At 43.8% G+C, this 12,297-nt stretch overlaps 1 protein-coding gene across 1 annotated transcript in view; it reads right to left on the reverse strand.

Moving 5' to 3' along the window:
- The window catches only part of LOC142817888 (uncharacterized), a 182,915-nt gene that overhangs the window by 63,933 nt on the left and 106,685 nt on the right, over window positions 1–12,297 (reverse strand). Inside the window, exons 10-11 of the mRNA XM_075895824.1 lie at window positions 967–1,038; window positions 317–388 (exon numbers count right to left, since the gene is read on the reverse strand). Of these exons, the coding sequence (XP_075751939.1) occupies window positions 317–388; window positions 967–1,038 (144 nt within the window). The remainder of the gene's footprint in view (window positions 1–316; window positions 389–966; window positions 1,039–12,297) is intronic.

Genomic DNA, 12,297 nt, shown 5'->3' on the forward strand with positions numbered 1-12,297 from the left:
CTCGACGCTTCACCTTGACTTGATAAAAAATCGAGGAAAGCGCCATCTTCTGTCAAACCGAGTCACTGCATATGGGCAATAATCTGCAGTAGTTCTTGAAAAGCTCAGCGTCAATTTCAGTCGAGAAGCGGCGCAGTGCTCAGCTCAGTCAAGTGAAGGACAAAATTGTAATCGAGGAGCGTTTGTGAATATGGGGGTAAGTCTTAAATAAAGTGAAAAAAAGTTTCTAAGACTTGATTTCCAGATTCCTGAAAATTATTGCCTTTTTAAGTACTGCTAAATCATATCAGAAAAGAGTTCGCGATATGTGACTTACAGAACCTGGAGACGACTCAGATGTGAGAAGGCACGTGGTTGAACGGACTCAATATCGTTGCCATCGAGCCAACTATAAAAAAAAGAATGTAATAAAAAATGAACCAAAATGTCAGTGAACTGCGTCATTATATCGAGGTTTTATACAGGCGGCGAATCATGCTTTTGTAATTATGTCAAATGGCAAAAATATTCACATATATGGGTTAAATTCACATACAAACCCCAAAAAGTGGATGGAAGGAAGGCCGCTGTGGTAGCTCAGTGGTTAGAGCATCGAACGCGTTATTCTAAGGTCGTAGGTTCAATTCCTGCTCACGGCTGGTTATTTTTTCATCCACTTTCTATATATATATATATATATATATATATATATATATATATATATATATATATATATATATATATATATATATATATATATATATATATATATATATATGTATATATATATATATATATATATATATATATATATATATATATATATATATATATATATATATATATATATATATATGCAGCAGTGTGATTTTCTTCGCAGCAATCTTGACTACGGAAAAACACGACAAAAAGTGCAAGGCAGCCAACAACTACATGTACCTAAAGTATTACTACTGCGGAGATGCCAAAAGCGTGCGCAGTACTCACAGATGAGTGAGGTTCTTCGGATGAACGAACAAGTCTTCTTGTACGTCTGTCAGCGAGCAGCTCCTGAGGTCTCTGGGTTTCAAGGCAAATTCAGTGCAAGTGTTGGAAACTGTATAGTAGACAAATGTATATACATCGACATGTTTGCTCTAACGAAATAAACACGAATGAAAAACAGGCGTGGCATCAGCTGTATGGTGCCCTAATCTCTTACCTTATTCACTCCAAGCAGTACAAACAAGTGAATATTCAGTCCCCCAACTAGCCAAACTACCATTCTGTCAATATGTACATTTATACCAAATCGTTGCATTGATTTTAGTAATTTATTTTTCATAATTTGTTATTGAAAGGAACAGAAGCAAGCTGGAAATAGTGCCCTGAAAGAGATCCACACGACTATTCAGTATCGCAAAACAAAAATGATACATATCGGCAAATCACAGCACACGCAAAGCAAATAAACATCCGCATGTTAAACTAGAATTTCATCTCAACTTCGTAAACCACATAGGCGGTAAAAAGACGTCGTGTACAGATCAAAATGAACATAGAGCTTAATCTGGGAAAAGAAAAAAAAAAGTCATACCAGAGATTCTGCCGCTACAGATAGAGTATATTTTTCAATATTCATGCGGCCACTTTAAGTGACAGCTGTAACGAAGCTATTTCACAGAATTTTTTATGTTAGCCTCGGCGTCATTTGCATTGTTCTATGTATCAGCGTTGTTTGTGAATAATATATCAAGAAGATTTGAAGAAAAAAGAGAGAAGTGGGAGCCCTGATTCTTGAGTGAGAATCTAACCCAAGTCTTCTGGGTTTTAGGCAAATTTTCTACCACAGAGCCAGGTCATTGCTTGAAAACACTAGGAAAGAAAAAAAAACTCTATAAAAACGCCTTGAAGTGAGGGGAGTCTCCTTAGCCCACGCACGGTTGCGTGTGAAAAGCGTAGAATACCCCGAGGTGTAGGAACCTAAGAGTTGCTACAAGGAGCCACGCATTACAAAGTGCTTTGGCATATTGCACCGTGCACTACCAGCAGCAAAGTCATCAAAATGTCAGCTGCAGCGTAAGGTCGCGTGTTGCCTTACGAACGCGTCGCGGTACTTCATTATTAGTATACTAATTGTGAAGTACCCGAAATACTTTTTCCTTTATAAAGGAAAAAAGTATTCCGCAGTGGGAAGACCGAAACTGGGCATGACATTATAGGGATCTTAGGAGAATCTGAAATGGGCAATCGTACGCTCAGAGACGTCCGTTTCTTTGCGTTATCGTTGTGACTATAGTGAACTAGATTATTCTAGTTCACTATAGTGTAGAGATTTGCAGGAGACGGTGCGCACAGCATTCGATTGCCCTGTCATGTTCTTCTGTTGAAAGTGAATCTTAAGTGTCTTCCAAGTTTACTCTGCGAAGTTTTGTTGGTTAGAAGCCATGCCTAAGCCGAAACTCCGGCTTGGGCACTCTTTCAGATTCAGTTCTGATTCGGCTTGATGCTCTCATCACAAATGCTACCAGACGGGTTTAGAGGCAGTGTTTGCGAGTGCCGATGGCGTGGTGCCATGATGCCTCGGGGTTAATGGCTCAGCAAGAAGCAGTAGCCCTCCGGTAGAAGCACTTGCACAGCTGAAGCGCACTGAATGTGTAAGAGGGCCTCCACGCGTTCCTACACAATTCCAGGCATGACCCTGCTCCTCTTGATAACGACCATTCCTTACTGCGTCCATTCGAATCGGTGCCCGATAAGTGTGCAGCTGAATTTACACTTATTTCTATGAAAACATTACTTCATGTGGTTTACAGGGAATGTCGCGTGAATGTTGCTTATTTTCTCTGCAGCGCCTTTCTAATCTGTGTATAAATACGTGTAACGGATTGCGACCCTCTGAGTAATCAATCCTGGTTGCTTCGCCAACCTCCATAGCAGTTTTGTAAATGTACACTGGTGTGGTACAACTCATAAGGGCTTAGAAACTAGCAACTAGTGGCGTGTCACAGCCATCGTCTTTCATAGGTAAACTGATAACGTGATTTCACGAAGTTGCGGTATTGCTCGTGTAATTGCGGTGGACTCCTTTGGCGTTAAGGATGGTCCTGTGACAACTGTTACTCTTGCGACTCATTGTACCATCTGATCGACCAGAAATTGCCGTGCACCAGCGAATTCTAATGCGTCAGTAGAAATTAGTGAATGTAGGCTTGCTAGGACACCTATATACATTTACACCGTGTCACCCTTAATGGAAATGAACACGCGATTGCACAGCCTGCACACTGTGGCGGCTACCTACAGCTCCATCAACCAACAGCTAAATAAAGCACGTCCATCTTTGGTGGCATCACCTGTTGCGAGACTAAAGTGGGAGCATAATCTATCAGCGATTGTCGAGCGACCATCACCCTTTATTATGTTTGCCAACAGAACACGCCAGCAGCGAATGTACTTTCTTCAACTGTCGGTATACAGGGTTGTGAGCAGCCGGCGCAGAGCGCACGTTACGTGCCTCTGTGTTCCCTTTAATAAAAAACGAGAGTGTACATATGCTATCGGCGTGAAGGCGGCCGCTGCTATAGCTACCGCCCTAGGGTACATCGTTCATGTTCTGCCAGTTCTTACATTGTGCTAATTAGGTTGCATCTCGTAAATAAAGTCATTAGTAGTTAGAAATATTAAAGCACACACTATTCGTATGTCTTAATCATGAGATGCTTCGAGACAGTGACACATCCTTGCTGTGGTTCACGAGGTAAAGAGAACCGTAATCTATTCGCGATGTGATTAGTCGTTTTCGCCGTTATGTGGAGGTTCTGACCGCTGAAGACCAGCTTATCAAAGGTAAATAGTGGGATAGTGTCTGGCGCTTCCACGTGCTCTGATTGCCTGTGTGTAATATGGCGACTTCTAAGAACGTGGTGTCCTTTACTTTTGCTGTATGTCTTCTACAGGCCGATTCGCTTATGACTACTGCCCATGTTCTCAGATTTGGGTGCACGTTAAAGAACGCCAGGTGGTCGTATTTTTGGGAGCCCTCCACTATGGCGTCTCTCATAATGATATGGTGGTTTGGGGTCGTTAAACCCCGAATATTATGACTTCAGCTTTTTTTCCATGTGCTGTTTGCTCGAACGATAAGTTGGGTCATTTTTATTGCGATAAACTAAAATGCACTATGACAGAGAAAAGTATACGACTGAGCACAGAGCCTGAATAGAGAAAGAATATACACCCTTGCGTTGAGAGCTGATTGGGTGGCCAGTTTTTGCTTACCAAGTAAACCTATCATAATTCATACTAAACTGTCGTCTGTGCACATGGGGTAACGTAACCCGTGTATTTTTGCAAGGGGCAAAGGAAACGAAGAACAACGATGTTAAAGGTGACACGGGACACCACCCTTCGTTTCCCCAAGGTCATGTGCGATGTAATGAATAATCAATAATAAAAACTAGCAAGCCCTAAGGGAAGGGGTGATTTTCTATTCCTCCTTACTTTCTTTCAATTTAGTTCAATAACCCTACACTCAATTAGGAAAAACAATGAATAATGCCCTGTGGTTCTTTTCTTGGCTTGATTATCTGTTGGTTTCGTGAGCTGTGTGTAAGATAGAAACCAAGACCCTCGAATAATTCCCCTTCTTTCGTGTACCGCTGTACAATTTGGATGGAACCGTCATGCATAGATGCACAACGAAGTGGTTGCAAGGCGGGGCTCCTCGAGAGCACGCAAAAAAAAAAAATAGCAGCATATCCACGGAGTGAATGATGGAGAGTGGGGCGAAGCATTCGTCCGTCCATTTGTTCTTGCTTCCGTCCGTCCATGCGTTTCGTTTGCCTGTGTGACCGTCCATGCGTACATCCGCCTGTCCGTGCGTGCGTCTGTTCGTGCGTCCGTCCCTGCGTTCGTCCATGCATCCACCCCTGTGTCCTTTCATGCGTCCATTCATGCATCTGTCTGTGTGTCCGTTTGTCCATCTATTCAACACTCCAAGTACCACCATCTCGCATCTTTTCATCATATATTCCCCATATAGAAGCACCGCCATCCAGCAGACATTTCAAAGACTAAACGAGAGGTGGCACACGCACACTTTTTTACGGCTTGCGCTTCGGGTCTACATCCCCCCTTCAACCACCTCGAGTTCATGGTATATACTAGTTCACTGTATTCATGGCACTGCGGCTCAACGCTCGCTAAACCTTTCTAAAGCTAAGGAGGTTACACCCAGCGAGTATAACGTAGCAAGCCTTTCTTGTCAGATAGTGCTAAATGTACATGCCAATGGCTGCTAATGGGGATCGCAGCGTGCACGTTAACTAAAAGCCGAATGCTCCTGTTTTTCATTCCTCATTAGCAGGTTTTGCATGTACATTGAGCACTATTTTTCATTGTTCAACATCGGACTGAAGAAATCTGTCACCGGCACCACCTTGGAGGTCGAAATGTTATATTTGTTACACACTACAACGGCTACGAGGGACGAACAGGTGTCGATATAAGGAGGTTCGCCGCTAAAAAAAGCGTTCACTCAGATAAACGCGAGCGTCGATCTCTTCTCTGTCTGAGGTACGGTTCATTTCGTGGCCCATTCCCCGTGGTGGGTTTCGCCCAAGGAGGATTAAAGAAAAATGGCTGGAGTAGAAGCTTCCGCAATGCCTTGCCAGCAGAAGTGAAGCCAGCTTTTGCCACTGCCAAGATGGCGAAAACATGCTCTTTTTTGATAGTGACCACTTAAAGATCAAGTGGCTTTGATATGTTATGTAAATGATACGTTAGTTCTATATTATAAGATAGTTGTTCCCGACAAAATAACACACAGAAACGAGTATGGATGACTGAATTTTCAAAGAACTTTGCCTCCAATTAGAGGCTCACTAAGGAAAACTAGTAACTGTAAGACGCACTTGGAGCACTATTTGACCCGAAAATTTCCCGCATTGAACTCGTTGGGCGTGCGAGAGAAGCGCTTCGTTTTTAATCGCTGAACGGTGATACTTTATCATGCTCCTAGTAAGATGGCCGCCACATCTGCCATCTTGCTAGAGGAACGGCTTCACTTCTGCGCAATCATTTCCACTCCAGCAATTTTTTAAATCCTCCTTGGTTTCGCCAGCACTCTGAGGAACAACCAACCAACCAACTCTGCTCTGTCTCTGAGGTTCATATTACATCTGACTGCAAAAAAGTGATTCCCACAGAGTCACTATCTGGCTGTTGGACATAACGAAATACCGCTTCCATTTTTACCATTTTTGACAATTGAATTTGGTTGCCGATTTCGGCAACCAGTTGGCCCAACTTGCCATCTTGCTAATGTTCAAAAGGTAGGTAAAAAGACAGTCAGTTGATTTCCTAACATTTCAACGTACGTATGCAACCGAGAGCATTGATGCATTCAAACGCTGTTCGGGACACCCGAAAGAGAGCACACCGGGCATCGGTGATCGACAGCGCACTATTGAAGGCACTTACAGATTTACTCGCCGCAAATGTTTTCAGTACAGTTTCACTCACCCATAATAGCCCACTGTTAGTTTGCATATGTCAGCTATTTCATTGTCCCCCAGATACTCGATATCGAAGTAGTCATTTACGTTTTCCTTCGCACAAAGAAATTAAGAGAGCTGAACGAATCCACTATGTGTTGCGTTTGCTCTTGCAGCACTCCAGGACGGCGTTGAAAGACGTAACTTCGAACTTCAACATGACAGTAAAGTTCCAGTGTCAGGACGTAAAGACAAGATAGAGTGTGACACATTGCCCTGTCCTTCCTTATCGTCCTGTCCTTGCGCTGGCAGTTTGCTCACGTAAGTTTCCAAGCCCAAACCTGGAGCGTTCTAACTTAACATCACTAGTTTCTAATTTTTGAGGCCATCCACCTTCCTGCGGGAACCGAACCCAACCTACTTGACCTTAACAGTCTAGTACCGTAAATGCGGTAAGTCACCGCGGTGTGTCCTGGCATAAAGTAGGTCGAGTGAGATAGGCTATTTGACCGATGCATGCTTAAAAAAAATTAAAAAATCATCTAGAAAGGAAGAGGGTCAGTAATTTTGCGAAGACTTGAAGAGCGAGAAATTTATTCATACAAAGGCAGAGAGGTTGGCCTGGGTGGCAGAATGCTCTAGTATGTGTCGCTACACCTGGAAAGAGGAGGGAAAATAGTCCACTGAGTGATGATTGGGAAGGTAAGGAGGTGATTGTATAGAGTCCCGTCAAGTTGGCGCAATGCTATAGCTGCACATCCTGTCCAGTAGCGTGTAGAAAAGCTGTGACCACTCTTACGACCACAGTTGCGCTGTCGACGTCAGGCGAAGGACTCAACACAACTTACTAAAAAAAACAGCACATCAAGCGTTTTGCGCGCCATAATGCACCGGAGCAGGTATTTCAGTGCCTTGTGTGCAGACAGAGCCTATTTATTCGTTCGTGCTATTATACGACGCCAAGGCCTGTGTGTGTCTGCCTCGCAGACAGTGAAGCAACGGGAAAATAATGATCTCGACGTCGCTCACGCTTAGCGCTGTCAGTTACTCGGGAAAAGCTGGAGCAGAATGTCGCAAGCGCAGTGCATGCCCTACTGCTGCCCACGCAGGAGAGCTTCATTCAACGTCGAGCTTAGAAGGAAATGGAAGAAGGGGAAGGTGCATGACTAGAAATAAAGCCCTTGATACTTAGCAATGTAACAACCTATACGGTTAATCACTCGCCTCCTCTCTTTTCCTCCAATTTCAACTTCTCCGAGGCCGGTGCAGCGTTGGTATTGGCCAGATGCCGCCACGTGGGACCACTAGCAGTGTTCGTTTGTTTACGGTCGCTCGCGACTGCCATCTTGGCTCTGGAGGCGTGGACTCCTTGGGGCACAGCGCATCTGTTTTGACGGATATAAACTTGTATGAACTTGTCCTTTCGTGGGCGCTGTGCTGTGAAATACTTTTCATCCAAGAATGGCGTCGCTGTTCGTTGCCGCGGACGGCTGTTGCGCCTTCTGCTGCCAGAACAATTCTAGCGATGGCCGAACACTCTGTATGATACCGCCAGTTTAGCGCTATCAGTTGCGACAAAAGACAGTGTTACATTGAATCTGAATTGGGAACTTCAGGCCTACATTTACGAATCCACTTTCCAAAGTAAGTTGCCCGTCTCTGATTATTAGTACGGTTCAGTGTTTGCTATATTCATTGCTTGCTCTAACGCCGTAGAAAAGTCGCGGTCAAGTGTGAAGGATGTCGCTATCTCTCACTGAGGGTTCATCAACGCTTCCGCGGGGTCTATTTTTGGAGGCGAAGCTCCTCATGCCATGGGTCGTACGTCCGCGATGTACGTAGTAGTTGTCGCAGTAGTAGGTAGCCGCCTCCACGGCCGGACTAGAGGGGCGGAACGCGTGCACCCTTTTCAATGGAGAAGGAAACTCACGCACGGTATTCATATATAAAAAGATAGTTGTTTCTGATGAAATAAGTTACATAGACTAGCATTGGTGGCTTAATCCTCAATAAAGTTTGCCTTGAATTTGGTGATTACATAAAAATACTACTATCAAAAGGACGCACTTTGAGCACAACATGACCTGCAAGTGTTGCCACGTTATTTACTGGGCGTAACCTCCTTAGTATTGGCAAGGTTTAGCGACAGTTGGGCTGCAAGGCCATTGATATAGTGACCTAGTATATAGCCATGAATTAGAAGCCGTGAAAGGTGGGTAGTAGACACGAAGTGCAGGCCGTAAGAAAGTCCACGAGTGCCGCCTCTCGTTTAGTCCGTTGAATGGCTGCTGGATAGTGGTAGTTATATAAGCTGAATAAATGCTGAAAAGATGCGAGATGGCGGTAATTGGAGTTTTCACTAGATGGACGGCCAGATGGGCAGATGCATGGATGAACGCAAGGACAGACGAACGCAGGGACGCACAGACGGACGAATGAACGCACGGACGGTTGCACAGTGGGACGCATGGACGGACGGAAGCAAGAAAAAAAGACGGACGGACGTTTCGCCCAAGCATCATCATGCACTCCGTGCATATGCTGTGATTTTTTTTTTTTGCCAACACATGGTTACGTGTTCTGCTTCTCGTTGTGCGCCAACTGGTTTGAGGTTGCGGGACTGATTTGTACGCTTAGGATGTACGCGTAAAGACGCTCAAAATTGTGATTGCGCAACTTCAGATATCTTGCATTGCTGTTTTGAATAAACAGAACTAGAGTGCAGTAACTCACAATAATTTGGTACTCCCTGCTGGTTTTTGTTCCGTGATCATATATTTGAGAGCAAAATGCTCACTGTGGTTCTTTTACGTTGACCGATCAGCCGGCCGGGCAACGCGCGATACATGGTTTACAAATAATATTACAGTAGGTTACCAGTCTACTCTGCAAGCGAATTCTACGTTCAACTAAAATATACATTACCGCTTCATAAGTTACATGAAGTTTAAACTTACAGGAAGTTTTCAGAAGTCTAGAATGGGAACAGTAAGGGATAAGAGTTAATGGAGAATACCTTAGTAACCGGCTCTTCGCCGATGACATTGCATTGCTGAGTAACTCAGGGGACGAATTGCAACTCATGATTAAGGAGTTAGACCAGGCGAGCAGAAAGGTGGGTCTTAAAATTAATCTGCAGAAAACGAAAGTAATATACAACAACCTCGGAAAGGAGCAGCGCTTCGAGATAGGTAATAGTGCACTTGAAGTTGTAAAAGACTATGTCTACTTAGGGCAGGTAATAACCGCAGAGCCTAACCACGAGACTGAAGTAACTAGAAGAATAAGAATGGGGTGGAGCACATTCGGCAAGCACTCTCAAATTATGACAGGTAGATTGCCACTATCCCTCAAGAGGAATGTATATAACAGCTGTATCTTGCCGGTGCTTAGCTACGGAGCAGAAACCTGGAGACTTACAAAGAGGGTTTAGCTTAAATTGAGGATGACGCAGCGAGCAATGGTAAGAAAAATGGTAGTTGTAACCTTAAGAGACAAGAAGAGAGCAGAGTGGATTAGGGGATAAACGGGGGTTAAGGATATCATAGTTGAAATAAAGAAGAGGAAATGGACATGGGCCGGGCATGTAGCGCGTAGACAGGATAACCGCTGGTCATTAAAGATAACTAACTGGATTCCCAGAGAAGGGAAGCGGCTTAGGGGGAGACAGAAGTTTGGTGGGCAGATGAGATTAAGAAGTTTGCGGGTATAAATTGGCAGCAGCAAGCACAGGACCGGGTTAACTTGCGGAACATGGGAGAGGCCTTTGTCCTGCAGTGGGACGTAGTCAGGCTGATGATGATGATGATGATGATAATGAAGTTACATGAACAGGACTGATTCACAAAAACAAGTTCATGAACTCTTGAAGACGAAACTAAAGCGCACAAATTTTTGCCTGTCGCATTCAGCCACTCGGTAAAATTTCAAGCACTTGCTCAACGCCCTGAGATATTGATCCGGTAGTTGCCCTCATACTCTTGTCAACATTGTCGATCAAAAAGCAAACAAGCCTATCTCAGGCGCAACATATTTGTGTAAGTACTGAAAGGTGTGGTGGTTCTTTACTAGGAAATACACTGCTACGTAATTAACAAGACCCTAGTGCTTCTTACGCTGCACAAAATATGCGATGCTATGCACGAAAATGCGGCTGTTTCTTACGCTTTGATGAAAATGGCGTGCTATGCACAAAAAATTGTTCTGTCAACGACATGGTGCTGCCGCCTGCCCCTGGCCCTGCCTTCTGTGAATTAAGTTTGCGTTTCCCGAGATGACTACCAGATGGCGTCCGTATCAGAAGCAGCGCCTCCAGACAGAATAATATCGTCAAACGACGACATTTGCAGCGACGCATGCTGCTACGCGGTATTTTTTTCTTCTTTACCAACATGGGGTTATTTATTTTTGAGCAACCGGTGTAGGGCGTCACAATCTACGAGACACCATTTTTCTAGGCGTTTGAGGAATCGCGTTCATAGCCGAATTTTAAGGGGCCATTCTGGCAATGTGGAAACCGAGTGCGCCGCGAACGTCGAAGTGGCAGCCGCTCTGCTACGTCACAAGGTAATGCTCCATGTCAAACAAGTCACAAGTCACAACAATAAACTATTATTTTGTGTTTTACATATGAAGATTACAAATATACGAAATCAACAAGTTTGAAGAACCATGAAAATTGCCACCGTAGGGATTATGTATTCTGCCTCTGCATTTATGTTGTAGAGATTCTAGGATTTTGCCTTTTTCGAAATTGGCATTACCACATCTGGAATCAAACCTGGGACATTGAGCTCTTCAGAAAAGCACAATAAAAGAAAAAATAAACGTGGCTAACAGCAGAATCTTGTCGTTGAAAACGGCAAGTCTTTAGGGATATACAAACGGACTGCTTGTTATTTGCTTGTGGTGTATGGTATTATTCGTAATTTTTTATGTAATAAAAAGGAGGCGCCAACTCCCTCGAAGCTTTTCAACTTATCGAACATAAAAAGTGACATATAAACATGCAAACACAAGAGCATCAAGAAAAAACACATGAACGCCGATTACTATAAAGAACACAAGCACATGTCAAACGGCACAATATTCAGACCGAAATGTGATTAATAGTGCCTATAACGATGTCTCCCGTCATCTTGGCGATCAGTCTGCACGTATAGACAACATGAAAGCAACAGATTACGACATACCTATAAGAATCAACTGAATGTAAAAGTACGCAAAAGGCCTCTGATTGGCAGTCATGCCATTGTCTTCTAGAAATCGCTTTAGTGCTTTTAAAGCACACGCCTCCAGGGGCGTAGGCGGAAAATTGTTAAGAAGGGGTGCATCTTCTTGATTTTTTTTTCTATATGTATGCCATGGCGAAATGAATTTGGGCGAGGAAGGGTAAGCCTTGGTTGGGTGTGGCACCCCCAGTCTACGCAACTGCTCGTCTCTAACGGTCATTTTGGCCAGCGGCGCAAGGGTTTCTTCGTACTGAACGGTTTCCATCATAATGTTATTAGTTCTTATTCAAGTGAGTGTCTCGGTGTGTCATGATCCGGACAGTCTATACGGAGGCGGCATAAAGTTTCATTTCCAAATCCACATTCGCCTTCAGTTGTGTCAGTTGGGTCAATGCTGTGCGAAAAAACAACATTGTGTAGGCATACTTAGCTTTAACCTGTGAATAAGTGTATCCATTCTTAACTTTGTTAAAGTAGAAATAGGTGCAAAATGCTGTGGCAATATCTGCAAGGAAATGTGCCGTATTTGTTGCTTCTAGTTTTCATGAATCTAGAAGTGAAATAATGATGATGGAAAGGCCGGTTTACTCAACAGCTGCTCCTAAGAACCA

This window comes from Rhipicephalus microplus, chromosome 5 (genome assembly GCF_043290135.1).
Source record: "Rhipicephalus microplus isolate Deutch F79 chromosome 5, USDA_Rmic, whole genome shotgun sequence".
Taxonomy (NCBI): domain Eukaryota; kingdom Metazoa; phylum Arthropoda; class Arachnida; order Ixodida; family Ixodidae; genus Rhipicephalus; species Rhipicephalus microplus.